The sequence below is a fragment of the Syngnathus scovelli genome, chromosome 2, assembly GCF_024217435.2.
Source record: "Syngnathus scovelli strain Florida chromosome 2, RoL_Ssco_1.2, whole genome shotgun sequence".
NCBI classification, from domain to species: Eukaryota; Metazoa; Chordata; class Actinopteri; order Syngnathiformes; family Syngnathidae; genus Syngnathus; species Syngnathus scovelli.
In genome coordinates this window covers 17841782-17868714 of record NC_090848.1, presented here as the reverse complement: position 1 = coordinate 17868714, position 26933 = coordinate 17841782, and the positions used below count along the sequence as shown (strand labels likewise).

At 41.6% G+C, this 26933-nt stretch overlaps 1 protein-coding gene across 4 annotated transcripts in view; it reads left to right on the top strand.

Annotated features, from left to right (window-relative positions):
- The window catches only part of cfap74 (cilia and flagella associated protein 74), a 36260-nt gene extending 9942 nt beyond the window's left edge, over positions 1–26318 (top strand). For 2 of the 4 annotated variants that reach the window (XM_049754891.1, XM_049754890.1), the window contains 25 exons: positions 890–956; positions 1106–1195; positions 1530–1712; positions 1819–1945; positions 2454–2560; positions 3292–3414; positions 3501–3622; positions 10592–10720; positions 17693–17780; positions 19054–19227; positions 19680–19813; positions 19887–20136; positions 20829–20954; positions 21049–21170; positions 21392–21526; positions 21618–21730; positions 21814–21869; positions 22214–22333; positions 22471–22626; positions 22858–22996; positions 23338–23492; positions 24052–24184; positions 25141–25259; positions 25699–25833; positions 26011–26318. In XM_049754891.1, coding sequence (XP_049610848.1) covers positions 890–956; positions 1106–1195; positions 1530–1712; positions 1819–1945; positions 2454–2560; positions 3292–3414; positions 3501–3622; positions 10592–10720; positions 17693–17780; positions 19054–19227; positions 19680–19813; positions 19887–20136; positions 20829–20954; positions 21049–21170; positions 21392–21526; positions 21618–21730; positions 21814–21869; positions 22214–22333; positions 22471–22626; positions 22858–22996; positions 23338–23492; positions 24052–24184; positions 25141–25259; positions 25699–25833; positions 26011–26115 — 3208 coding nt within the window. In that variant the 3' untranslated portion in view covers positions 26116–26318. Of the gene's footprint in view, positions 1–889; positions 957–1105; positions 1196–1529; positions 1713–1818; positions 1946–2453; positions 2561–3291; positions 3415–3500; positions 3623–10591; positions 10721–17692; positions 17781–19053; positions 19228–19679; positions 19814–19886; positions 20137–20828; positions 20955–21048; positions 21171–21391; positions 21527–21617; positions 21731–21813; positions 21870–22213; positions 22368–22470; positions 22627–22857; positions 22997–23337; positions 23493–24051; positions 24185–25140; positions 25260–25698; positions 25834–26010 lie in introns of those variants that run through there. The other 2 variants (XR_007488575.1, XM_049754893.1) reach the window with 2 other exon arrangements.
- Positions 26319–26933: the final 615 nt, after the last annotated feature.

Here is a 26933-nt window from a genome sequence, read left to right as displayed (position 1 = left end):
TTTATATAGTGCTGTGGTAGGCTTTTTCCAATTTTGTCTCATTCAGCGTTTAATCCCCAGTGAACTGTTCTATTTTACTTTGTACCCCTCTTCTCACATCATGTCTTGGAACTAGAACAGAAGAATGACACAAAATGAGAATTGCCCAAAAAGAATGAGAGAGGAATTGTGATGAAACTGTGCCATTTCAAGTTAGCATCAGAGTGCTCATGCCAGGTGGAATACTTTCATACACTTCCAGGTCACTGTGGTCAACGGTGCCGACAGCTTTGAGTTCTTCACCTGACAATTTGAGTTATTTTGAACGCAATAAAAGTGCAACCCAGATCAGAATCAATTAGAATATGTAACCTTTGCTGATTATGCTTGTAACTTTAAATAGATGGAGCTAGAATTATCTGTTTCTTCTGCCTGGCATATAAATCGTTTTGTTTCATATTCATCAGCGCTGTGTCTGAGAGGGCAAAAGGTTTCAGTGTTCCTTTGGGCCGCTGAAAGTTGGCTGAAAACTTGCTAAAATATGCATATGCTGCTTTCTGAATCTTTTGTTTCCTTCCATATCACAACTGTTGTTAGCAGGAACTGAGAAGCGGGTTCACTTATGACCTCTGCTCTGTGTTAAGATCATAGACACTATGTACTGTACTCTCAGAAGGTTTATAGCATATTGATATTTTATCTAATACTCTTGTTCTTTTATTGATTGGAAAATACAGGCATCTTATGTTATGGATTTCTTTTTGGATGTTTGCACTGCAGCACACTGACTTCCCATTTTATAAAGAATACACCACAGAAATCCACTGAAAACACATTACAGTAAAAATGATCTTGCATTTAAAAATCATGAAGCACTTCATTGTTCACTAACTTGAATATTGTTCTACAGCTTTCAACCTCCTGGTCCTTTATCGACTGGGATGTCCTGTGAAATGCACATTACTTTCCACCCTTCGGTCAGTAACAGCTATGCCTTTTTTTTTTTTTTTTTTTTTTTTTTACTAAACTGCAGGTCAAAGCCACACATTATACCCAACTTATCTCACTGCAACGGTTCCCTCTGAATAGGTTAAAGCGTCACCTTCTTGCTCTCTGACCCTTTTAGATCAATGAAGACCTTGAAGGAGAGGTTGACTTTGCCTCAGCAGCAGGTCGCTTCTCTGTGCCTGTCAGATGCACCATCAAGAGATGTGATGTAAGTAGTCGGCTGGCTCAAGCCCTCAGGCTGGCTGTTGGTTCTGAGTTGCAGTAAACGTCCATTCCTTGGTCATCCTAATGCAACGGAAAGAAACAATATAAAAATGCAATTTTATGCTATGCTTGAATATGCATTCTCATTTTTTATTTACATAAATTATGTTCAACATATCTTTTAAAGCATAGTTCAATTCGGCAAATTCGCTGCAGCCATTGTAATGCTACAGTCCATGCAACCTAGCTATGCTATACAGGTCTCATATTGACCAACTGGTTAATATGCATTTTGGCAAGTTGATGCTTTTTACTTATTTTACCGTCTTTATCCCCAGTTGGAGGTCGACAACCAGTTTATTGACTTTGGTTCACATGTAGTGGGCCAAATTATTTCACGGACTATCACTTTGACCAACAAGGGCGCCCTCGCAACCCGCTTTAGCCTGGATACTACAAAGCCTGTTCCAGAAATTCACCAGGTCCAGATGCCATCCCATCGCTCGGCCGACACACAGCAGGTCGGACAGACAGTAAAATATGGTCTTTCATTAATGTTGGAAAAGTAGCAAACTGTTGTCAAATCTATTATGAAGTCAATGTAAAAGTGTGGTGATGGCTGGACAGGACACGTCCACAGTCAGCACAACATGTGCTGATCTGAGCCAGACTTCTGGATCCATGATCACCAGGGAAGTGCACAGTATGGAACATGTTTTGACCAGGTCTACTGTAACCCAGCAATCTCAACGAGGTAAATTGGATGCATAAACAAATTTGTGATTATTAGGATCCTATTCTTATTTTGGACAAGGAAATAGGAGTCATAAACCAAGTGCTTGCGTTTTTGTGTTTTGTGGAAAACTCCAACAAATTTAAAGTTCCTCTATATATGGTATAAGTTTAAACAGACTTGTGTCTATTAATTGAAAATGCATTTAAAATTTAAAGGGTATAAGAGTAACCGCTTCGATAGCCATCCAGCAAGTCCGCAGCGTTCACGCCCACAACAGCTCAACCACTGGTTTCTTATGTGTTTGTGTAAATACCCAAAGAAAGAAAACTGCATTAGAAATAGGGCCCTGTATTTTTTAAGTCCTTTTTCTATGTTGGTGTAGCCCTGAGCAGAATGATGCTGACTCGAGAAATTGTGCCATCATGTCATCTATTTGCTCAACTTTCCTTAGCATTGATTGAGGTATCTCCTGAAGCAGGTTTAGTACTCCAAGAACCAAAAAATCTTTGCATTCCCGTGTCGGCAGAATCACGGGTTTCAAGTCCAGCTCCAAGAGCTGCTCCTGTGTCTTCCAGCATGCTCCCCCAGATCCCGGAGGGCCTGTCTGACGCCTGTGACATACGTATAGGCAACGTAAGTATTATAGTGTATTTACGCGTATGTCAGTGGTATGAGTAGAAATGACTGTTAGGTACATCACGTTATATTTGTAAATAGCACTCGGATTGGCTGGAGACCAGTCCTCAAATAAAGCATTGTACATTTTTTGATTGAGGTATGATATGATGTGAATGATGACACTAAGGTGTCATCCTTGTAGGGCTGATGATCAATGAGTGTGAGCCTGTCCAAATCTTGTTCCGAGCACTTGTGTGTTATGTAACGTGTAGCCTGTGCAACGTTCTTGAGTTGTTTGGGGTTCATTACAGCTCTGTGGCCGGGGCCATTGGCGCAAGACCTCTGCATTTGTTATGGTTGTGCATTATTGCATGTGCTTGCGTGCCAGCCCCTCAGTCATCATCATCTTGACTGATACTTGCACGTAACCCATTTGGAGGCCGTGCTGTATAATGACAGATAATACATCACGCTATCCCGGCTTCATATTAATGGCTTGATATTGTAGCTTGAATGGCTTACATCTCTCATTTTTTTCCATCATCGCCTTCATGCTTTGTTGCTGTTGGCATGTGTGTCAATTTAAGTGGCTCAGCTGAGTGAATTTGATGGATACGATATTGCTAAATGAAGTATCGGTTCTGTTTCCAAAAGTGAAATGATGTGAAATCATCATGATGTATTTTATTCTCGGTTACATTACCATGGTTAACGCAGAATGTTTTTTTTTCTATTTTCTATTTCAGGTAAGAGAAGGAGATATTGGACCTTTTGAAAGTGTTAAACTAGAGATAATATTCTCCCCGACTGTTCCTGGAGAAGTCAAATTGGACCTCTACATCAAGTTTTCAGATCCAACAAGCTTCCCAGTAAGAAAATAATGTTCATCATAATCTGTTATAGGATGATTTGTTTGTCTACCAGATGGGAACTGAACACACGCTGGCTCCAACAGATCGCCATCCTGGTGAAGGGTGAGGGAGCAGGCCTCCCAGTGTGGGTGGTGGAGCCGAATATTGACATGAAGATCTGCATGTTTGACCGCCTTTATCAAGAGGTTGTCACACTCCAAAGCAGGTAGATCCTCTCACTATAGATGATGCACTTGCTTACAGAAAGTCAAATCTATTTTTTTTTTATACCAAAAGTGTGTACAGCTGTACTGTAACTCACTAGTGGCGATACATTAATACAGTACTGTATAATACATGTACACATTATGTTTATGATGAATTAATCAAATACAACGCTAGAATCAAACATTTTGCATCTTGTAATGTATTAATGTTCAACCGACACAATAACTAGCTCAAGCCATAAATACATCAGAGATACAGTATGCCTCAGTAATATGATAGTTGGCCTTGTTGTCAGATTGATTTACAGCCCATATACATTTAAATACAAATTAACGCTGATATTTTACCTACCTTGCTTGAGAAGAGAGCACATGCACAAACGGTATGGAAATGTAATTCGTTATAGTGATGTCTCACTCTGACATCTGTCGTGACATTTAGAGACACCTTGTTGCCACAATGCTGTTAATCTAGCTAATTAGTGTTTCCTTTTGTTCAAATGATATGTCCTAGTCTGCAGCTTTTTTTTGTCCTGCATATGCTAAGGTCTGTGTACTGTTTATATAATTAATGCACAAACTATTATTACTTGAGAATGTACATTTTGATCAAGATATATAATTAATGCACAAACTATTATTACTTGAGAGTGTACATTTTGATCAAGAATGTTTTCAGTAATTGAAATGAATGGAACAAAGTTTAGGTTTCTATATTATTATTATTGTTATGTGAATGTCAATGTGAAAAGTTGTTTTTTATTTGTGCCCCACAATGGGCTGTCGTCTATATATAACCTGTATAACCTGCCTCTTGCCCAAAAGTCAGCTGGGATAGGCTCCACCGCACCCGTGACCCCTTGTGAAAACAAGTGGTTTAAAAAATGCAGGAGTGGGTAATTTGTAATCGACTCTGAACACGCATATAAGTGTCAAATACAACTTCACATACCATTTGTAGTATACGATTGTATACTATGGCAAGACGTTAATTTTATGGCACAGAAAAATTAGTTTTCAAAATCCCTTTAAAGTTACAATCTGGCTTTTCCAACAAACCAACATAAAAGACGTTTGACTCCCAAATTCAAGAAATGTAATATGTCATTAAAATAAATGAGATGAGAACTGATTTACCATAAATGAAGACTAATATCATATGGATTATATATGAGATTACAGGCACAGCAGGGAGAGATAGTAACAGGAGTAGGCGTGTGGTCCACTGCCTATACAGTCATTGTGACACATCATGTGGGAGAGCAAGCGCATGGGTGGGGGGTTGTTTTATGATAACTGCCTTCTGGTGCGACATGTGACAACATGACAATGACAACAGCCTCAGTGTGGACCACATCTATTAAAGCAAACCACCAAATATGTCACTCAAATTCCAGCAGTTTGGGCGAAAACGTGTCTTGACAGTTTTTCGGGGGGTGGACAGAGCTGTCTGCTGGCATCTCAACATTTGCTATCATGCCTGTTGAGATGATGGGCAGATATCACGCAGAATTGTTCATTACTATTTTCCAATAGTTGCCTCAGCTCTAATAGATGCTCTGCCGCAGTTAGTTATTGTGGTGTGTTTTCCATTTAAACAAACATGCCTCCTTTTCAGTTCTTCAGGAAAGTAGAGTAACATTTGGTACCAGCTGCAATTAGCTTTAGTATAGCCGCATTTTCATCAGCTTGTACAGTTCTATTTGGTATGCTTCAGTGGGTGAGTTTCCACAGAAATAAATACATGGGGTATTTTAAATCCCAGTTTGACATCATTGCAGCACGACCAGTGAATTAGACGAAAAATAAATTGTCTTTGAGGGCTCACTCCATCTCTGCAACCACACAACGTTTTTAACACCCGATAGCAGTGCAGGTTGTGTCAATTTTTGCATTTGTAGCTGGCTGTAGTTGGACATTTCTGCTTTTGGACATGGAGAAATTAATGCATCAATCTGCTTGTTTTTAAGCAAATGGAAGCACAGTGGTACATTTTTTCAAATCCTTGCTATCAGAGGTGGGCATCGAGTGGGTTTTTCTTGTCGCCGGAATCGTCACTAATCGACAGGCCAATTATTAATCTTACTACAAATACCCACTTTATGCTTTATGACTCAAGTTGAATTAAAGTCAGTTAACAACACTACGTATAATGCTTCACAACCTAGCATATGGTGCTAGTTGGTTGCCTTGACAACAGAAATCTTCAGTCTTTATTTTTGTCTAATATGTATTGTATGTTATATGTATACAAATCTTGATGGTTGTTGTTTTCTGTTAAATCTTTTATTATCTTTGATTTATCTACTATTGGTTTATAATGCGTACACGGTATGTTATATTTTGTTTGTTTATTTAGTTCTTCCATCCATCCATCAATCCATGGATAGATGGATATTTAGTTCTTGAGTCAAAACAGATGATTGCAAATATTGATTGTAAATTCTACGAAATATCTTTTCGCTTTCATAGTGTTCCGTAATGTACGAGCAATGAAACAATTGTGAACTTTGAGGCACCCTTGAATGTGTAGATTAGACCTTGGCCAGATTAATGACAGAAACGTATTATCCCTCCACAGTGAGTCCTCTTTCAATATGTGCGACCTATGAGTGAGGAACTGTCATGGCATGAACCTCTTGCTCAGCGTTATCCAATCAAAGCGATCAAAACAAGAAAGTTAGTCGTTTTGTCTTTCCTCAATATTCTTAAAGTGTGAGCGGGGGGGCTGGGTGTCTTTGAAAATTCTCATGGTGGAAAGCCGTTTGTATAGCAAGCTCTCACTGAGACTTGTCACCACATGCACAACCATCTGTTGGAGCTCCTGGAAACTAGGTGACCTAATTGGTATGAACCTCGGGTGCACATCTCATTATGAGGTAATTTCAGCTGAAGACATGCAACAGAATATGAAGGAAAAAGGAAATGGATTTTAATGTGAGTGGGTTTGTGCTTGTGTCTGCATCAGAAATTGCCTCATACTGAGATGTGTGTTGAAATTGTATTCCATTTAGCAAAGCACTATACCAGGTATAGGCAAACTACGGCCCGCGGGCCACATCCGGCCCACGGGACCGTTTAATCCGGCCCGCCAACCCCAAATAAATTGTATTATTAAACATTTTTTTTGGGGTCATTTTGCCTGCAATGACTGCGTTTCCCAAGTAGCTGGGGAACCACTCGCCTGCGCATTTACTGCCGGAAGCCGTGTCAGAAAGCTCGGTGCACACTCACAAGTGCGTGTACGTACTCAGTAGTACGGAAATGGCGCACTCGCGCTCTATTTGTATCAGTGCCGAATTTAGAGCGTGGGCTGTGACGACAGCATTCTTGTAATTTGCGCGCCGAGCTTTCGGATACAGTTTTACGCTAAAGCCACCCACAAACCTTCCCCTGGAATCCTTCCATTAAAATGAGTCGCCCAAGGAAAAGCAAGGTGGACACTGAGTGCCGAGTGTTTAAAAAGAGTGGCCAATTTGGCTCGACGTACGCGACGTGACGTTCAGCCACATGAACATCAACATCAACCCGTCACAGATCTAGGTAAACGGACCAACACCTCGGATCTCTCCTAAGAATTGCCACAACCAATTTTACTCCAGACTATGACACACTAGCAAAAAAAGGGAGACCAACAACACTGTTCCCACTGAAAATGAAGGGGAGGCTTTCAAGTTTGTTGTAAAAAAATGCATTTTGAATATGATCTGTACAAATAGCAGGGATTGAAACTAGCGACCATTCTCATTTTCAAACAATGCAGGATGCTCAAGGACATTGATCCACCACCTATTTGTGACTAATCTTAACCTGTAAAGTTCTTAAGGCTTACTTTAAGGAAGTGTTTCCCGTTTCCTCACCTCTGTTACCAGGTGTTTGTGAGTTAAAACTCTGCTCTGACTTTCAGATACCCCTCACCGTGTTGACGTTTTGATTACTTTATTTGGATGTATGCTTTCACCAATTCTTCAAGATGATATATTTGGTCAGAATGTTTGCCGTTTGATGTGATCTCATAAGATAAACATCTTTCATTAATCTGACCTGCAGGCACTGAAATGATGGAGACTGTTATTCATAATAACAGTGTCGTATTTTATGAGAATCACTGATAGCAGTTTTTTAGGGATTTTTTTTTTTTTAATGCTGTTAATAAATGCATTTGTTTTCAAAAAACTTTTTTTGAATATCCATGCTTTACTACCTACTAAAGGCCAAAACCTTTTATGCAATGACCTTTACAGGTCGTTTATATTACTTCACACAAACACTACATCCATCTGCTCCTGGTTCGGCCCCCCGGTCAAAATTTAGAACCCAATTCGGCCCGCAAGTCAAAATGCTTGCCCACCTCTGCACTATACACTACCATTCAAAGGACATCTCAATGTCGCCAGGTAAGTCATATTTGTAGTGTAACTGTATGTGATGTATTTCAGATGGAGTTTTCCTTGAACCAAAGGTTAATTTGCCTTAAAGGTTACCTGTCCAATGCCCATACTATTTATGGGAAAATAACCTTTAAAGATCTGGTTGTTTAAAATGAATAGCAGCAGAAGTAGTGTAACATATCTTAAACACCTGTGAATCCATCACATCAGCAGCTATACCTGTCCTTTTCATAACACTGTTTGACACATGATGTGGTACGCTTTGGATCATTAGATCTATTTGTTCATCTCCATAACTTGTGCATAAATCATAATATACTTCGAAAACATGTGTTTGCGAAAATGCTTGGGGCTGATGTGTTTCTTTTTTTTACTTAATATCATATACAATACATATATACCGTATTTTCCGGACTATAAGTCGCTCCGGAGTATAAGTCGCACCAGCCATAAAATGCCCCAAAAAGTGAAAAAAAAAAAAACATATATAAGTCGCTCCGAAGTATAAGTTGCATTTTGGGGGGCAATTTATTCGACAAAATCCCACACCAAAAACAGTCATGAATGAGCAACAACTGGCTAAACGATAGGTATGCTAACGTGACAAACACCAACAAAGAGCTGAGAACGGGCCTGACGTAACATATAGAGTGATTAAGGACAACTATTACACGAATAACATGTTTATAAAACCATCGGTGTCACAACAATTCATTAAATCCATAGATCGTCCGATACGATAGCAACAGGCTAAACGATAGGTATGCTAACGTGACAAACACAAACGAGGAGCTGAGAACGGGCATGACGTAACATATAGAGTGATTTAGGACAACTATTACATGAATAACATGTTTATAAAACCATCGGTGTCACTCCAATTCATTAAATTTATCGATCGTTTGATACCATAGCAACAGTCTAAACGATAGGTATGCTAACGTGACAAACACAAACGAAGAGCTGAGAATGGGCCTGACGTAACATATAGAGTTATTAAAGAAAACGATTAAATGAATAACACGCTTATAAAATTATCGGTGTCACTCCAATTCATTAAATCCATCGATCGTTCTTTGTCAACAATGGGTGCGTGCGGCTGAGGGCGCTTGCACTTCAAAACATTCCACAGGCTCATATAACGATAGATAAACTATATTTCAAATAACTGTAATATAAGCAATAATATTATCAAACCATCCGTGCACTTTAAATCCATTAAATCCATCGATCAAATTCCTCGTCCTTTGTCAACATCGCCGCGCGTGCGCCCTGACGTCACCTCGTCTTTATTCCACAGATCTAGTATATAACTATATTGTAGCGTTAACAAAGTACAAGGATCGACGTGGGTTTGGTAAACGGCTCTTTATCAAACAAAACAAACTTCCAAGCGTGTGGCGGCGTGGACGTCCAGACACGAGAGCTCCATGGCATAGGACCGGGCGTACGTAATGGCCATGTCCGAGCCCCATGCACCGTTCGCGGACAGTCACTCGGCCGAGCGCCGGCCCCCGACTCAGTAGAGTAGGACCGGGCGTGCGTAAAAGCCATAATAGTTTTTCAAACTTTCTATGTCACTCCAAATCCTTAATTACTTCAAACTCTTTGTCCTCCGTGTCACTTAGAAATGATCACCGCTAATGATGCCGGTAGTCCTTACGTGGGTACGTTCGTCCTTTATGTAAACAACCGCCGCGCGGCGCCGTGCCACTGACGTCACTTGAAATAGTAATCTCTTGGTACATCACGGTTCTCCAAACTTTCTTTCTACTGCTCGATTACTGTTTTCAGCTGCATATTTTACAACTTGTAGTTTGTAACCTGCAAAATATTAGTTTCTTTTTGGTGCCATTTTTCTTAAGCCCACCCAGTTGATGAGTCACGGCCAAAGGTGAAATTTAGAGCGCCCTCATCCAGTTTCGTCTGAAAATATAATTTTTTTCAGATGTAGTTTTTTGTTTTGTTTATTTGGTTGTTTTATCAAAGTCAAAGTCTGCTTTATTGTCGATTGTTTTCATATATCAAGACACACATAGAGATTGAAATTACGTTCCCACTATCCCTCTGTGAGATAGTACACATATGCATACAAGCAACACAAAAAAAAAACAAGAAGGCACAAACAATGAATAAATAAGAGTGTTGAATAAATGATAAATAAACAGATAATAATAAATAATAATAATAAATATAAGAGGAGCAAAAATGGAGCAAGTGTACATACAGCAGGCAGTGGACTTGGATACGGTGCTTTAAAGTGTTAATTACTTTATTTGATGTTTTCTCATTTTTTATGTTTTGAATATGTTCAAGATAAAGATATAAAAGCATGTGAAGTGATCAACTATACTAAAAATAACATGGGAAGTGGTCAACTATACTTGTAAGTAAGTGATGTCTTAATGATCAAGTACAATTTTTTGAAAAAAAACATATAAGTCGCTCCTGAGTATAAGTCGCCCCCCCCCATCCAAACTATGATAAAAAACGCGACTTATAGTCCGGAAATTACGGTAGTACATTATCTTTCAGTTGTCAGGCCTATGTTAATCATCTGTGTGTTTTCCGTGTTAGCACCAGCACAGCCTTGAAGCTTACTTTTGACCTGTGGCCGGAGATGAGGAAACACATGGAGATCATACCAAGGACAGGCTTTCTCCAGGCTCAGTCAAGCTTCACTGCTCACCTCAAGTTTGTGCCAAGGTATGACATATGCAGTCATAATGGAATCACTGGAGCGGCGATCGTCACATTTTCATTTTATTCCAAAGCGGTTAATCAAAGTCAAAGTCAAAGTCAGCTTTATTGTCAATTTCTGCACATGCCAAAGACACACAAAGAAACCGAAATTTCGTTCCCCGCTGTCCCACGGTGACAAGACATGGCCCACAATAGACAATCAAGTAAACAAGTAAACAACAGCGTGCTGAATAAATAATGAATAAATAACAAAACAAATAAATAAGAGGAGCAAAAAGGAGCAAGTGAGCGTACAGCAGACATTCCAGAAAATAGCGCAACAGCGCCACACGCTACGCAGAAGGGGGTAGCGAGTTCAGGGTCCTAACAGCCTGGAGAAAGAAGCTGTTGGTGAGTCTTGTGGTGCGGGAGCGCAGGCTCCTGTACTTCTTCCCAGAGGGCAGAAGGTCAAACAAAGACTGAGCTGGGTGACTCACATCACTCGCAATCGTGGTTGCCTTGCGGGCGAGATGGGAGGCGTAAATGTCCTTCAGGGAGGGGAGCGAAGCACCAATAACCTTACCAGCCGTATTCACTATGCGCTGCAGGGCCTTCAAGTTCTGTTCAGTGCAGCTACCACCCCAGACAGCGATGCAACTGGTGAGGACGCTCTCAATGGTGCCACGGTAGAATGTAGACAGGACTGCCTGAGGAGCACATGCACGCCTGAGCTTCCGCAGGAAGTACAGGCGGCGCTGAGCTTTCTTTGCCAGTGACGCGGTGTTTGCGGACCAGGAGAGGTCCTCACTGATGTGCACCCCCAGGAACTTGGTGCAGCTCACCCTCTCCACCACAGCACCGTCGATGATCAGCGGGAGGTGTTTTGTGTGACCCTTGCGGAAGTCAACAACGATTTCCTTGGTCTTGTCTACGTTCAGCAGGAGGTTGTTGTCCCTGCACCACGTGGTCAGAAGGTCAACTTCCGACCTGTACCGAGTCTCGTCGCCCTTCGTGATGAGACCCACCAGAGTCGTGTCATCAGCAAACTTCACTATGCGGTTGTCACTGTAGGTCGCAGTGCAGTCATGCGTCAGCAGGGTGAAGAGCAATGGACTGAGCACGCAGCCCTGGGGGGCCCCCGTGCTCAGCGTGATGCTGGCGGAGATTTTGTCGCCAACGCGCACCACCTGAGGCCTCTGACAGAGGAAGTCCAGTAGCCAGTTGCAGAGGGCGGTACTGAGGCCCAGCTCGTCGAGTTTGCAGATGAGTCACTGCGGCACAATGGTGTTGAAGGCAGAGCTGAAGTCCACAAACAGCAACCTCACATATGAGTCCTTTCTCTCCAGGTGGGTGAGGGCCGAGTGGAGGGCAGAGCAGATGGCATCCTCAGAGGACCGTTTGGCACGGTACGCAAACTGGAAAGGGTCAATGGTGGGGGGGAGAACGGATTTGATGTGCTCCATGACAAGCCGCTCAAAGCACTTCATGATGATGAGCGTCAGTGCCACGGGGCGGTAGTCATTGAAGCAGGACGGTGCAGGTTTCTTCGGCCCAGGAACGATGGTGGCAGCCTTGAAACACGAGGGGACGATGGCCTGCTGCAGGGAAACGTTAAAAATGTCCGCGAAGACACCCGACAGCTCTCCACCGCAGTCCTTCAGCGCTCGACCCGGGATGTTGTCAGGGCTCGCCGCCTTACGGGTGTCAATAGTGGCAAGCGCCCTCCTCACTCCGTCGGCAGAGAGGCGCAGGGGCTGCTCGTGTGGGGGGGTGGGAGTGGTCTTCAGCGGGCAAGTGCTGTTCTGAGCGTCGAAACGAGCAAAAAAGCGGTTAAGATCGTTCAGCAGACGGACGTCGCCCTCACAGCTCCTCGGCGCGGGCTTGTAGTCCGTGATGGTCTGAATGCCCTGCCAAAGGCTCCGTGCGTCCTTGCTGTCCTTGAAGTGGGTGGAGACCTTGCACGAGAACGCCTTTTTCGCTTCTTTGATGCCCCAGGACAGGTCGGCTCTCGCTGTCCTCAAGCAGGCCTCATACTCCTCTACGTCCGTCCGATCGTTGTAGGTGGCCGCCTGCTTAAACAAGTCCCAGTCAGTGGTGTCGAAGCAGTCACAAAGTGCATCGGAGGCACCCTCAGGCCACACCCGAACCCGTCTCCGAACCGGCCTGGATGCCTTTACCAATTGTCTGTATGCGGGCAAAAGCAAAACGGTGAGATGGTCAGAAAGCCCAAGATGGGGGAGGGGGGTGGCTTTGAAAGCTCCCTTATGCGCAGAGTAGACCAGGTCCAGGAAGCTGTCTCCACGTGTCGGAAAAGTAACATGCTGGTGAAGCCTCGGGAAAACAGACTTCAGGTTGGCATGATTAAAGTCTCCAGCGAAGATGGTGAAACCGTCAGGGTGCGCTGTCTGTTGTTCACTGACAGCCTGGTACAGTTCACCAAGCGCCGCGATCCTGTCGCCTTCGATGTTGGAAGGCGGGATGTATACCCCGACTAGCAGAATCGCGGTAAATTCCCTCGGCAGGTAAAAAGGACGGCACTTGATGATCACAAACTCCGCAAGTGGCGAGCAGTGCTTACATACCACCACAGAGTCCCGGCACCCATCTTCTCGGATGTAGACGCATATTCCACCTCCTCGCGACTTTCCCCCTCGTACAATGGCACGGTCCGCCTGATAGCACGTTATCCACGAGTCTGGAATTTTGTATTGTTAACCTTTTCTGAAAATTTGGAGAAAAGGACTTGCACACATGCCGTGACCCAGTCGCAATAGGCTGTGATTTCAAAGAAGTCCATTTATTAAAAGGCACATTTAGCGCTACTAATCACACACGAAAAGATTTGAGCGCAGTAGTGAATGCCAAAAGATCGACCAGGAGACCTCAAGGGCAAGAGAGATGCATACACTATGTAGGCGTTTGTTTTCGTCTTCCCACCCTCTTTTTCTTCGTATCTTAACATCCTTAATGTATTGACAGCTAAGAAGTTACGGATTATGATGACAATATGCCAAATTATATTCCAATGACAGAGTTAGGGGCTTTTCCAGAGCAGCGAGGTGGGAGGGGAAAGTGGGAGAAATGGCAGTAATCTACTTTAGTGAATCAGCAGAGGTTTTAATGTGAGGATTAGAGTGCGAGTCGTGCTGCTGGTGCTGTATGCGCGAAGTTGAGCACAAGCCTCGACCTCCACCCCCTCCTTACTCCCTCTGTCCTCTGTTTGCTTCTGAACTGCTCGCTGTGGCTTCTCCCATTCTCTCACACAGAATTGTATTTTCTTAGCCTTTCACCTCTGTGCTAACAATTAATTCCCTTTTTTCTCCTTAATTTGTTTTTCTTATTCTCCACAATAGCTCTCCCTTGCAGTTCAATCAAAGCTTCCCTTTTTACTCTTTTAGCAAATCTGATCTCATATTGAAAAGATCAATCTTTTCTGAAATTTTTTTTCTATATGTGAATAAAGACACTCCCAAATAAGTAAATCACTCAAATCACTCAACTATTTTCTGAAGAAGTGTTGACAAAACAAAACATGCATATAGTTGAATTCTAGAGGTATTTTGTTAGCCATATTAGTCTAAATCATATTGCAATGTTTTAGGGGAAACAACAACAAAAATTGACCACACATTTGTTTTTTGTTTTTTTAAATTCATAATATTGTATTGATATTTTAACTAAAATGTAAAATCAAAAATGTAAAACTTCAGCCAGATGGGGTGAAAGGAATGCTTTGTTGTCTTGAGATTAGTTCATTGACTTTGGCATTGAAGAATATTCCTTGTCTTTGGCTTTCAAAATGTCTTCAGTTGCTTTGGTCGTTGTTACTTTAGTCATTGACCAAATACGAATGGACCTTCTGATATCTGCTTCGTATTCATGACAATACTCAGACACCATGGTCATAATGAGCCTATCCCAGTTTACTTCAGATGAAAGGTAGATTACACCATTGACTTGTACCCAGTCAATTACAGGGCATGTACAGACAGAGACAGACAATTAGTGTTACAGTTGTAAACAGAAAATAGATTCAACTCGACAATTCAGACTAAAATAATACATTCTCAGATTTTTAGTCAATTTAAATTTTGGTCTATTTAAGAGTATGAACATGACTAAAACAGAAAAAAAAACTTCAAATAACAGCATGACACAAAGACTAGAATAAAATTAAGACTAAAATATGCCGCCAGAAACAACTCTTCAGTCAACCGTACACACTCGCATTTTCAGTGAATGGTAAAGTACCACTACACCAGCAGTCCCCACCACGCAATACAAATTATGGAAGGGAAAAATGACTAGCGTATCAGCTTTCTGGCATGCGTCATCTGTGGCCTGCTTCTGTGCATATATTTGGAAGGTTGCTTTTGTGGTATTTTATTCAAAATTAAACTGCCAAGCTTTCCTACCCATAGGCATGTTTGAATTTCAAACCCTTGCTCTTCATTGCTTTCACTCATAGTCTTCTTTTTCTCTCTTTCACGCACACGCGCAGGCACACACACTTATTCAGTGCTGTTAAATCTAGAACCAAGAATGACTCATAGCTTTCCTGCAGGTTCTTCCTCTGCTTCCTGTCCACAGTTTTACTTCAGCCTACCCACCAGGTTTCCTTCACTGCATCCCTCTTTTCTTCCACATTTATTAATCACCATCCAATACGCGCCTCCCATATCCACCCCCACCTGTAAATCCATGGTATTGTTCCATATTCTCCATAATCCCTCTCCATAATATCAAGATTAACGGTTAATTTGCTAGTGACCCTGGTCATGGTATTAGAATGATTTTTCATTGAAACATACACAGAAGAAAGAATAATTTTAATGGTTTCACTCAAGTGATGAATGACCAACAGACCTATTAACACTGGTGAACAAATTTGAGCAGAAAACGAAAACTAAAGTTTGCTGATGCAGTGCCTTTACTTAACACGTGTTAAAAGTCTTTATTTAAATGACACTCTTATTGGAGAAGGATACTGAAAATTGTAGAAAAGGTTCACCCAGCACAGAATCAAGCTCCTCCAAATGCCATCTCCGTCCTCAGATTTCGGAGGAGCCAGTCTCTGTTGGCGTTAACCCGATGGCAAAGTCATTGGAAATGTATCCCTTGAATCAGCGGTTTTAGGCTTAATCTCGGAAGAGTGTCCTACAGCTGTGGTTCCATCTGATAAAAGGGAGATTACAAGGATGATTTCCTGCAGATTTGCTGCAACAGATTACGTGAAGGGCACGGTCAGGCCTGCCATTGCAAAGTCCAATGCTGCGTCCACCATTAGTAGTACTTTTAAGGAACAAATGTGAGCAAACACACTTGCCTATCGTTTGGCAGCTACCTTGTGAGGTCACATTGTGTTTTGTTTATCCGTCTGTTCAAAGTCAAATATCGCTAAGCTTCTTAATCCGTGTTGCACTCTTTTTATAATCACTTTTTAACAGTGAAGCCAAATCCGAGCCAGGGTCCATGCTGCAGTGGGATGTCATTGTATGTACATGGGCAGGCACAGCGCTCGGTACTCGCAAATATGTCGGAAACGTACTTACTAGTCAAAAGAATTTACTCCACATTGGCTTGCGCTTCCATAAACCACAAACATAATTTGTGCATCACACTGTGGATAATCTGGCCACATGGAAAAAGAATACATCGATCTGAAAAGGACGCTGACAAATCAAACTTCATCCATCTACAGAATTCTCCAGAGCATATGGGCCCGACGACATCCCGCCAAGCTTTTCCACTCGGGCCTGCCAAGCTAATTCAAGAGTGACTCTCCAGCAGCGATTCTATTAGCAAGCAGCAGCAGAGTGCTTCCTTAAATACACCCTGTGCACTCATTGGTCAGGCTACAGCGACTCATTTTCATCACTCCCCTTTGTTAATGCCAGCGTTTCATTTAGACATTTTAGGAAGTGATTGATTTTCTTGCTCCTAACCATAGATTCGTAGAGTAGAACCACACATTTTAAACTGTAATATTCATGCCTGTCCTCATGTTGCCTGTCCTCAAACCCTGAATATGACAGCTTTCCTGATGACAAGGCTTGCCTGTAAAGCATTTGGCGAAGAAACCAACTGACATCTGGAGCATTAGCTCTCAAACCTTCATCCTAAATTAAGAGAACGAGTGGAAAACAGGAGGAGGCAGGTTGTTGAAAGAGCAGCCAGCTTCATAAGAGAAAAAGTGAGAGGCGTAAGATCTATATTTGGAACTGGATTTGACATTTGAACACATGATTGCGATGATTTGCAGCTCCCTTTTACATCCATGTTAAATCGACGCTTACATTCATTAAGCAAGTAGCTCTTGGCTGTGAGGGATATTGAGGGACTGGAGTTTTACATGTGCACCACTAGTGGGTCTCTTTGAATCATATTTATGTCTCCCATCACCATGGCTACAACCTACAGCAGTGTGGAGGCGTGCTCTGCGTCTCTCTCCTGCTTTCCCTGGCGAGCTGATCCCACAGTTGTGGGTTAAAGTAAAATAATGGGTCTTCTGGGTCTGAATCCTTATCTTACTTTGAAAAGCACGGTCGCTTGTGGCTTTTAACTTTTGTCATCAGACATGACCCAAACTGATGGCTGTGTTGTACCTTTTTTCATAAACGTAAAGAAAATATGATGTATGTATGTATGTATGGATGGATGTATGGATGTATGTATGTATGTATGTATGTATGGATGTATGGATGTATGGATGGATGGATGGATGGATGGATGGATGGATGGATGGATGGATGGATGGATGGATGGATGGACGGACGGACGGACGGACGGACGGACGGACGGACGGACGGACGGACGGGCGGGCGGGCGGGCGGGCGGGCGGGCGGGCGGGCGGGCGGGCGGGCGGGCGGGCGGGCGGGCGGACGGACGGACGGGCGGATGGATGGATCGATGGATGGATCGATGGATGGATCCTTGCAATGCTCACTGAGTTTTGCAAAATATGATGAATATATTTACTCTCTTCTTGTCTCCCAGAAACACCTTACCCCAAGATGCTGGCAAGTATTTTGACAGTGCGACTGGCGTATTGGAGGTTCCAATGACAGTGCAGGTTGCTGGGCAGGTTTGTGTTATACGTACTGGATGCATGGTCTGTTTTAAGTCTCCATGTGATTCTGGAAACATCTTTGCCTTATCCCAAACAGAAGCTGAGCCATAGGGGGTTGTAACCTATTTAGCTTGTTAGCTAAAATTATCTCATACCCCCAAGGCCCAGTTGATTCATGGGTGGTAACAAGCCAAGCATAAAGGTTGTCCTACATTGTCTAAAGGAAACTGTCTCAACTGAAGCCTGGATTCTAAAATCCAGTGAAGGTGCTTAAATATTGGTATAGCACTGTGTCCAGTCGTGTTTTTCTTCTAGCCAAATTGTTGCCTCCTTCCTTTTTTCTCTGGCCATTATTGCCTCTCCCTGCACGGACACGGATGGGAGGCAAAGCCCTGACAAGGAGCCAAAGACAAGGCCAGGATGTTCCTGTGGTGCACCAAATGTGTTGCCTACAAGCCCTAAGCTTCTGGCACTAAAACATGCACACACAAACAAACGCACATCCATTTTTTTAAGGTCACGAGCCAGTATAGCCTCCAGCATTTCGTATCTGATATTTGTAAAATAAGATGGACATTAGGATTGGTGGAATATGATTTCTATGCCAAGACTTTGGTGACATAATGGCAAGACATGATGATTCGTATTCCTGTTTTGCCACCACTTAAATACACGACGTCCACGCGAATGAAAACACCACACCTCAAGTGGGCGCCTCCCAGACGTCTTCACCAGAGCACACACTACTTGGAGTTCATGCTATGTTTTTTTTTTTTTTTTTTTATCACTCATGCAAAAAGATCTCTCTCCAGATTGCTTAAATGATCCCAGGGAGAAATTTGTCAAGACTATAGTGGAGTGGGTGGATGTGAGGGGGGGGAGGCATTAGTGTTAGTACAACCAAAGAGTTTCCAGACAAAAACAATAATGGCTGATATCTAGCCTTCAGTGAGGGACTGTACTACCAAATATTAGAATGCATATTTGTTTATCTAGTAACGCAAATGATTTAGGTGCAAAATCTCTTATATTACAATTATATGAACAACATCATACTGCTATAGTGCTTGCCATTCTAAGTAATAGAGGCTTAGCACTATTTGAGAAGGATAAAAAATATATACTGTATGAAGAAATACGGTATATCCCCCAAAAAAACGTAAAATATTGAAATCACGACACGCTTGTTAAGGTGTCTTAATACTTTCTATAATGTATGCATGTTACTGATGTCAGATGAATTTCAAAAGCGGTTAGAGTTTAAAACAGTTAATGTTGATGTTTTTAGGTGCAGCCTGTCATTTACACGGTCCAAGCCATTGTGACTTCGTCCGACTTGAAGTTTGGCCAGAGTGAGGTGGATTTTGGCTATTGTTCTATCTACCAGTCATTCAAAAGCAGTGTACACCTGACCAACATGTCACTTCTACCTCAAGAGTTTGGTTTTGTTGGCCTGCCAGAGGTGAGACCTGTGATGCCCAATCAATGTTCTATAATGTGATGTGGATAAAGATCCAATTTTACTTTGTAATTGGTCTGAAAATTATTTAGGGCCACAACCTACGATTACAACGGAAGAACATGTTTTTATTTCTGTCCCTTTATTCAAAAACAGAACCATAATTTATGTTGTCTGCACTAATAATTTGAAATAATTATGATTCAGTTACTGTTTTGGTTTGTAACATTTAGGAAACTTGTTGAATATGCTGACAATTGGTTTGCCAAGTAAATGCAAAAGTTTTATTTTGATTCACTTGATTCACTACTTTGATGGAGAATCTAAATTGTTAACAAGCTGAAATCCAAAGAATGTGGAAAAATTTGAATTTAAAACAGTTTCGAAATGATTGCTCAATTAATCCAAAAGTACAAAAAGACTTTTGCGCACTTTATATTCTGCTCACTCTACAGTTTGTTGACGTTCAACCTAATGATGGCTTCGGCACGCTTCTCCCGCAAGAAACACTGGAGATTGATATCATTTTTAGCGCTAGCAAAGCAAAAGAGTACCGTTTCCATCTGAGCTGCAAATCAGGAATCAACAGGTGACCTTGTAGCCCTCTATTGTAATGTCACCAAATGGATGATTAAATTCTATCTATTTGTAATTGTCTTCAGAGTTTTTCCCCTAGCTTGCCGTGCCATGGGTGTCTGCCCTACGTTGGCGCTCTCCCACTCCCTGGTGCAGTTTGGACCCACGGCAGTTGGCGACCAGTCCACCGCTCTCCTTTACCTCACCTATAACCAAACTGTCCCAAACCAGTCTAAACAACGACCCTCTGCTGGGGCCTTGCTGTTTTCCTTCACCCCACCTCAAGACTCAAGCATCAGTATCACTCCTGCTGCAGGACGCCTGCTACCTGGCAAGGTGAGAAGAGGAGCACCTCGTACAACTTCAGGCTGACATTTAACGGGCAATTTTTATGCAATAAGATATCAGTACTTGGACCTGATTCAGTGGTGACATATTTTCTGCTTGCAATTTATAGCGTTTGTGTGTGTGTGCTTGTGCAGTCATCTGAATTTCACTTTTCATTTCTGTTATTCTTGCACCACATAGTTTTCTCTCTTTTTAAATTTAATTATGTCAATAAGCTAATAGAATTTCAAAAACAGATACACGCACATGCTCAAATTAGTACGCCACAAGGATGCTGCTAGGTCATTGGGTATGACTCTTCTTTGGGGTTAGGACTCCCTCTACTGGAAATGTGACAGAAGTGAACATCTTTCTCAAAATACAGGCAGAACACAACACCTGCCTCACAGTTCTGAGGTTCGGGTTTCCAATCAAAGCTCAAGACTTCCTGCGGCGTCTGTATGCGCTTTAGTTTGTTACCAGCTTCACACCCCAAAGTCAGCTTGGATAGTTTGTTACCAGCTTCACACCCCAAAGTCAGCTTGGATAGGCTACACCTCACCCATGACAATAAGGAAGGACGTGCTGTAGAAAATGGAGTTTCAAAATATATGTGCCAACATATTATTTGGCAAAAAATAAATATTTGTAATCATGCAACAATATTAACCAGTGTTTGTCTTCTTGTTCCTTTATTCCAGAGGTGTTTGGTCCTGGTCACATTTAATCCCAAACTTGAAGACCGCAATATCAAGGAAGAGGCTTTGCGTCTCCTCAGAGCCAAGCAGACCAATGAAGCAGACATTAAAAAATTACTTGAAGAAGAGGTGCAAGTTCACTCGCATGTGCTACGCAAACCTCATTGATATTTGGTTCACTTCAATGTCAATAATGTAATTTATATTACTGATGTTTCAAAAGGCTAAACGGGAGGTGGAGCCCAGCAAAGGGAATAAACTGTCCAAGAGCAGCAAATTATCAAAATTTTCTGCCAAAACTGCAAGCCCAATATACACGTCACCGACCGACAGCATCGATGCAGGGTAAGAGTGTCTTCTACCAAAGTACGTTCAATTAATTATTTTTAAAAGAACCATCTTACACATCTGGGAAGTGCTTGGCCAAGTCTACAACTTGGTCACGTTGTCAAAATAGGCCCTACAATTTGAGGGTCTAAATTGGCTGTAATTCATAAATTCATAAAGCTCACCATAAGTCAATCTCATCTTCCTTGATATATTTGTGCTGAAATTTATTTTCCTAGAGGTCAGAGGTTTGAGGAAGCTAGGGCATCTCTGCTGCACTCCTTCACCTCACGCTACAGTGAGTACACCATCCCGTGTTTTGTGTCAGATGGTGACCCTCCCGAGGAGGACAGGCAAGCTCAGCCAACGTGGAGGTAAAAATAAAGAAATAGCGTCCAAAGTTTGTGACATCGCCAAGCATTTTACAAGTAACGCTTTTATATCTCCCATCCAACATGTCTACAGTCCTCTCAATACAGTCTACTTAAAGCTCCAGTGCCCTGCTATACAGCCCCCTCTAGTGGTGGTATCCAGCAATATTAGAAATTATGCCTTGGATTTCCAGCAAGTGGCAGTAGGTGAGGACAAAATGCCCATGTGTCAGGCCTATGTAGAGTTGTGCACTAAACTTCATTCATGCTTTTCGGCCTCTGATTTTTAGGAGAGAGAGTGACGAAAAAGTTTTCGGTCAAGAACATTTCGGCGGAATCTCTAGAGGTAGCTTTTCATGGTCAACCAATGAATATGATTTTTCTAAATGATACTTTACACAGTTTTATGATTTATATCCTTCTAACAGACACTCAAAAAAGTGTATTATCATTAATATCAGTAGCAGTATTAGTAGTATTACGTATATATTCAACACACCAGACTTTGTACGTAAAAAGAAATATGAAATCCTTATGACAGATATGTATTTTTTTATTATTATTATTTAGATTTGTGGCTACTGACTAAATATGCATATTTTTCAGAAATAGTATCATCAATCTTAAACTCCTGGTGTTGAGACCTAAACACTGTTATCATGTCACCACAATTCTGTGCTTGTTTTCAAGTTGAGGTCATCATTGCTGGATATATATGGACCCTTTTTACTTCTTAACGCTCTCAGAGGGATAGGACCCGGAGAGCAACACACCTTGGTGTTGGCCTTCTGTCCTACGTTGGAGAAAAAGGTGCCACATTTAAATTAGAGCTGCTCATTGCTGGGTCAGTCATTTGCACAGTTGATTAACGTGAATTAAGCACAGTTGTCTCTCTATGGAATGATTTATATGTTGAGCCGAATCTAATATAGTCCCCTGATTGTTAGTACTGTGAGATTTTGGAAGTGCGTTGTCAGAAGATGACCCTGGCTGTGACTCTGCGTGGGGAGGGCGTGGTGCCGGCCATCACCTCCTCCCACCCTGGAGGGCTCTTGGACTTTGATTATGTGCTGGAGAAGGAGAGCACCTCACATGTCCTGAAGGTGAGCCAGCATATTTACATCAGCACAAACTGAATTTCCATTTTGGTGGTCATAAAATAAACATGTGAAACTGAAATGGGTTACTCTTTCAATGGTCTTGCCAGTAATGTCTAAGCAAATGGTATTCTGGATATGTTGGTTACTTTTGATGTTTGCATTGCATAGTCTGCATAACAACTTTGAATGCCGCAACTGTTAAGGTTTTGTGTCTGTCGCCGTGACAACTTGTAGCTCCAGAACAGCTCAGCTGTTGCAGTGGGATTTAAGGCGATGTTGTACAGCCTTTCGCCCTCCAAGACTCAGGGTGCTGATGAAGGCGTGGCCCTCCTCTTGGGTGGTTACACGGACTCCAAGATCCAGCCTGTTGTAGGTAAGTAGGTCAGTAGGTAGCATGCGGAAGACAGATGAAGAAGCTAAAGGTTGTGCATGGAAACTGGTATACACAATCGCATACTGACATTCAGTTTTTCTGCGTGAAATTACTTCATAAGACAAAGAAGTAATAGTTTTCTTGTAAATGTGAATCTGGTGTAATTGTGGTCGACAAACGTGGTAATCACGTGTTTTACCATCAGCCTTCTGTATCAGTAAAATGAGCAGATATAGCAGTGCTAAACGCGGTAGTATAAATATACATTGTATATGCTGTGATAAGTTGAAAGACAGCCAGCAGCAATGGTAAAAACATGCATTTTGTTGGACTATGTGCAGGAACGCAGAACCACAATGGGCTTAGTGTTTTCAGTGTTCTGCCAGTGGAAGGAAGCATTGCCGCGAGACAAAGCCAGGACGTTGTAGTCACATTTCACCCTGATCACCCTTCCGTCAACTATTCTGATCAACTCACCATTGAGCTTGTCAATAAGGTCTGTAAAAGCAACACACAAAGGCCACAAGATCAGTTTGAAGGGAGAAATCTTAACTGTAACTACCATGTGTAACCTAAATATGATGTATTTTTAAACATACCATATTAGCAGCTAAGCATTTGCTAATTCACCTATTTAAATGTATTTTTGGTCTCTATGGGTTGCTTATTCACCGAAACCTCCACTTATTTCCTTTTTTGTTTTCCATGTTTTTAAAGACAATTATAGTGGCTATCAATTAATAGCAGATTTTCGCTGTGTGGTGAGGTGGACCACTTAATTTTTTTCGTCTTAGCTTAAAATCCAGTGAATTATTTCATGAATAAAGTGACTAGTTGTTTACTATTTAATTCACATGCTGGTGTCCATATGTGGTTCTGAATTATTTTTGAAAAATGATACAACATAATTATGCATTACAAATTATTTAGTATACCCTCAAGCTACGGCTCTTGGATCCCTGGGGGTCCTGTGTGCTCCATTTTGAGAACCCTGGCATTTTGATAGTTTGCACCGAATAAACCAAACTAAGTGTGGTTCTGTTTCTGTCTGCCAGAGAAAATTATGCGTACTGGATCTGAAAGGCGCAGCGTCGTCCCACAATATGTATCTGTGTGGAGGAGATCCACTGACAGTTCCTATTGAATCCCTTCTTCCGCCACTAATTACCAGTCAAACTCAGCTCGAAGGTATATATACGTAATCACCTGCTTTCATCTCTGCTGTTCTCAGCCTGTAATTATAAAATACATTAGGGGGCATATTCTCCCTTTTGCGCTTAAGTCAAATTGTTGGCACTCTTTCAAGGTGCCGCAATTCTTCCATCCAGACTTCTAATACACCTTATCTGACCTTGCAAATATAAGTTCGACCACCAAAAAGGCATGATTCGGTGAAGGATAAGGTTTGACCTAGTTTTCCGATTGTGGAGTTTTCATGTGAAGTGAATTAAGTAAAGCTTCATTTGGAAAGTAGTCAGCCATTAAATGTGAAAATGAGCACTTATACTGACCTTTACCAGTGTGCATAGCTCATCAACAAGCTACTTTTTTGTGTTTTTGCATTAGCTTTTTAATAAATTCAATACAGTCCTGTACTATGAATTTAATAAGAATACTGTGCTCATAACTGAACGCCTAAGAGAAGGTACAAGTTGAGTGTTGACCAGGTTGCTAAGCAACACAATGCGCGCATAAATAACAATCTAAATACAAAAAAAAAAAACGATATTACAATGATTGTCACTGTATTTGTGATCAGCGTTCAGTCAGGTAAATGCTCCTCACATCTGCAAAAAAAAAAAATCATCAGCTCGCGCCAATCCTTTTCCCCCACCAATTTCTAAGATAATACGGCTGTCATTGTAATATAGTAGGGACACATTTTCAGCACAGCAGCACACTTTTTCCGACTCAAACAGGAGAATTTGCCCCGAAACGATTAATGGTGTCCATGGACATTCTACTCTCTGGATAGCAACGGAATGATGTTTCACAGCAAGCCTCATAAAGGAGACAAAGACATTGTTCATGCAAATTGTATATGCAAATACCACAATTGATGTTTATTGTAGCAGCTGGTATATTCTTTAGTTGTCATAACGCAACTTCGGGGAAAGGTAACATTTCATGCTCTTCCTCACCAGGACAGTCAGAGGACACGGAAATCCCTGTACTAGTCACCCTGCGGGCCAGCTACAGCATGGGGACCATCAGACCCGCAGTTAGAGAGCTGGAAGTAGGCTGCATACGGGCCACTAAGAAGGTAATGAGGCTGATATGAAACTTTTAAAAATGTATTGTGTTATAAAGAGCCTTTACGATTGTCCTCACTGTTGTAATTGTTCTACTGTGTGTTATTATCCTGATGGAGCAGCATTTAAGGGATACATCAAAACGTTTTAAAAGTTAAATAATTATTATGATCATGGAATATTGACAGGCAAAATGCAAATCTTCCGATATGACAGAGGTGTGAAATCCTGGCCAGAAAGTAAACCCTGCCGGGTTTTGGCTTTAGCTACAGATGCTTCTACTCAACCATCCTGCTCTTGAGTAGAAAGAAGCACCTGTGCCAAAAAAGAAATGACACCTGTGGCTAAACCCAAACTCTGGCACAAAAGAGGATTTTCATTTTGGCTTTAGATACAATAAGCCAATGCATTGATTGTATCCTGATTGCTTATTTGGATCAACTCATTCAGGGGAGTGAATTTAACTGGGACAACATGGCATCCCTGCAGCAGAAGGGCTTCGATGTGGATCCCCACAAAGGCAATGTAGAGGCAGGCACCAGGCGCACCATCAAGATCACCTGGACCCCACAGAGTGGACACAAGGTAAGACATTTTTCACATTTTGCTTCTGTGTTATGTAGTACAAAGACAAAAAAGGGGGGTGGTGTCAACAAATGAAACGTGATCATCCAACAGCAAAGTGAAGTTAATACAATTCCAAATCTTTGCTGCAGATTCAGCAAAATTGTGTAGTAATGATATAAACAATTTGTGTTTCAGCCTAATGAAGTGGTGAAGATGTGTGCGCCTCTCGCATTAAAAGGTGATGAAACGAGTGTGTACAGCGTCACTCTCTTGGCTTTAGTCTCCACTCATGTGGACTGATTCCTTGGATTTTTTTTTTTTTCCAAAGAAGTAGCTCGGTTTTCAAAGGCGAAGCGAAAGTCAGAACAGCGGTAAACCACAATATGTTGCCCAACTTGTGTTTTTACACCAGAAATTGGAAACAAATCTTGATACCATGGAGTGTCATCTTACACAACTGTAGATTGAAACAAAAATAATAAACATTAAGAAATCATTGTAAATGTTGAAGTAGCTCTTCTGTTGGATACGATCATGTGCACAACCTTTAGAACAATTTAGTCACAGCAGACATCACAAGTTGCTATGTTTTGTTTTTTTTTTGTTTTTTTTACAAATGTGTAGGAAATTCCTGACGCTGCACCTTTATCTAGATCCATTATTAAAAAAAAAAAAAAAAAACTTCCTTTGTACCAAGTAATGGCTTCTTAGAAATCAGTTAAGTACCGTAATTTCCGGTGTATAAGCCGCACCGGTGTATAAGCCGCACCAGCTAAAAGTCGGGAATACTTTAATTTTTTTCTTACATAAGCCGCACCGGACTATAAGCCGCACGTGCACACACGTTTTTTTGCAACGAAAGACAGTACACAGAAAACGTTTTAATAACATACTTTAACATGTCTTTCTAACCATTGCCTGTGACGCAGCAGTAGTACCGCAGCAACACGGAAGTGTGCACGCGAGTTATTAACAAAGAAATACTGGACACAGAAAGCTTTTTTGAAAGTTTTAATAACATACGTACCTTAACATTTCTTTCCAAAAGTTTTCAATTCTTTTTCAATTTCAATTTTTTGTATTCATTTTTATATTTTATATTTATTTATTTTATATTT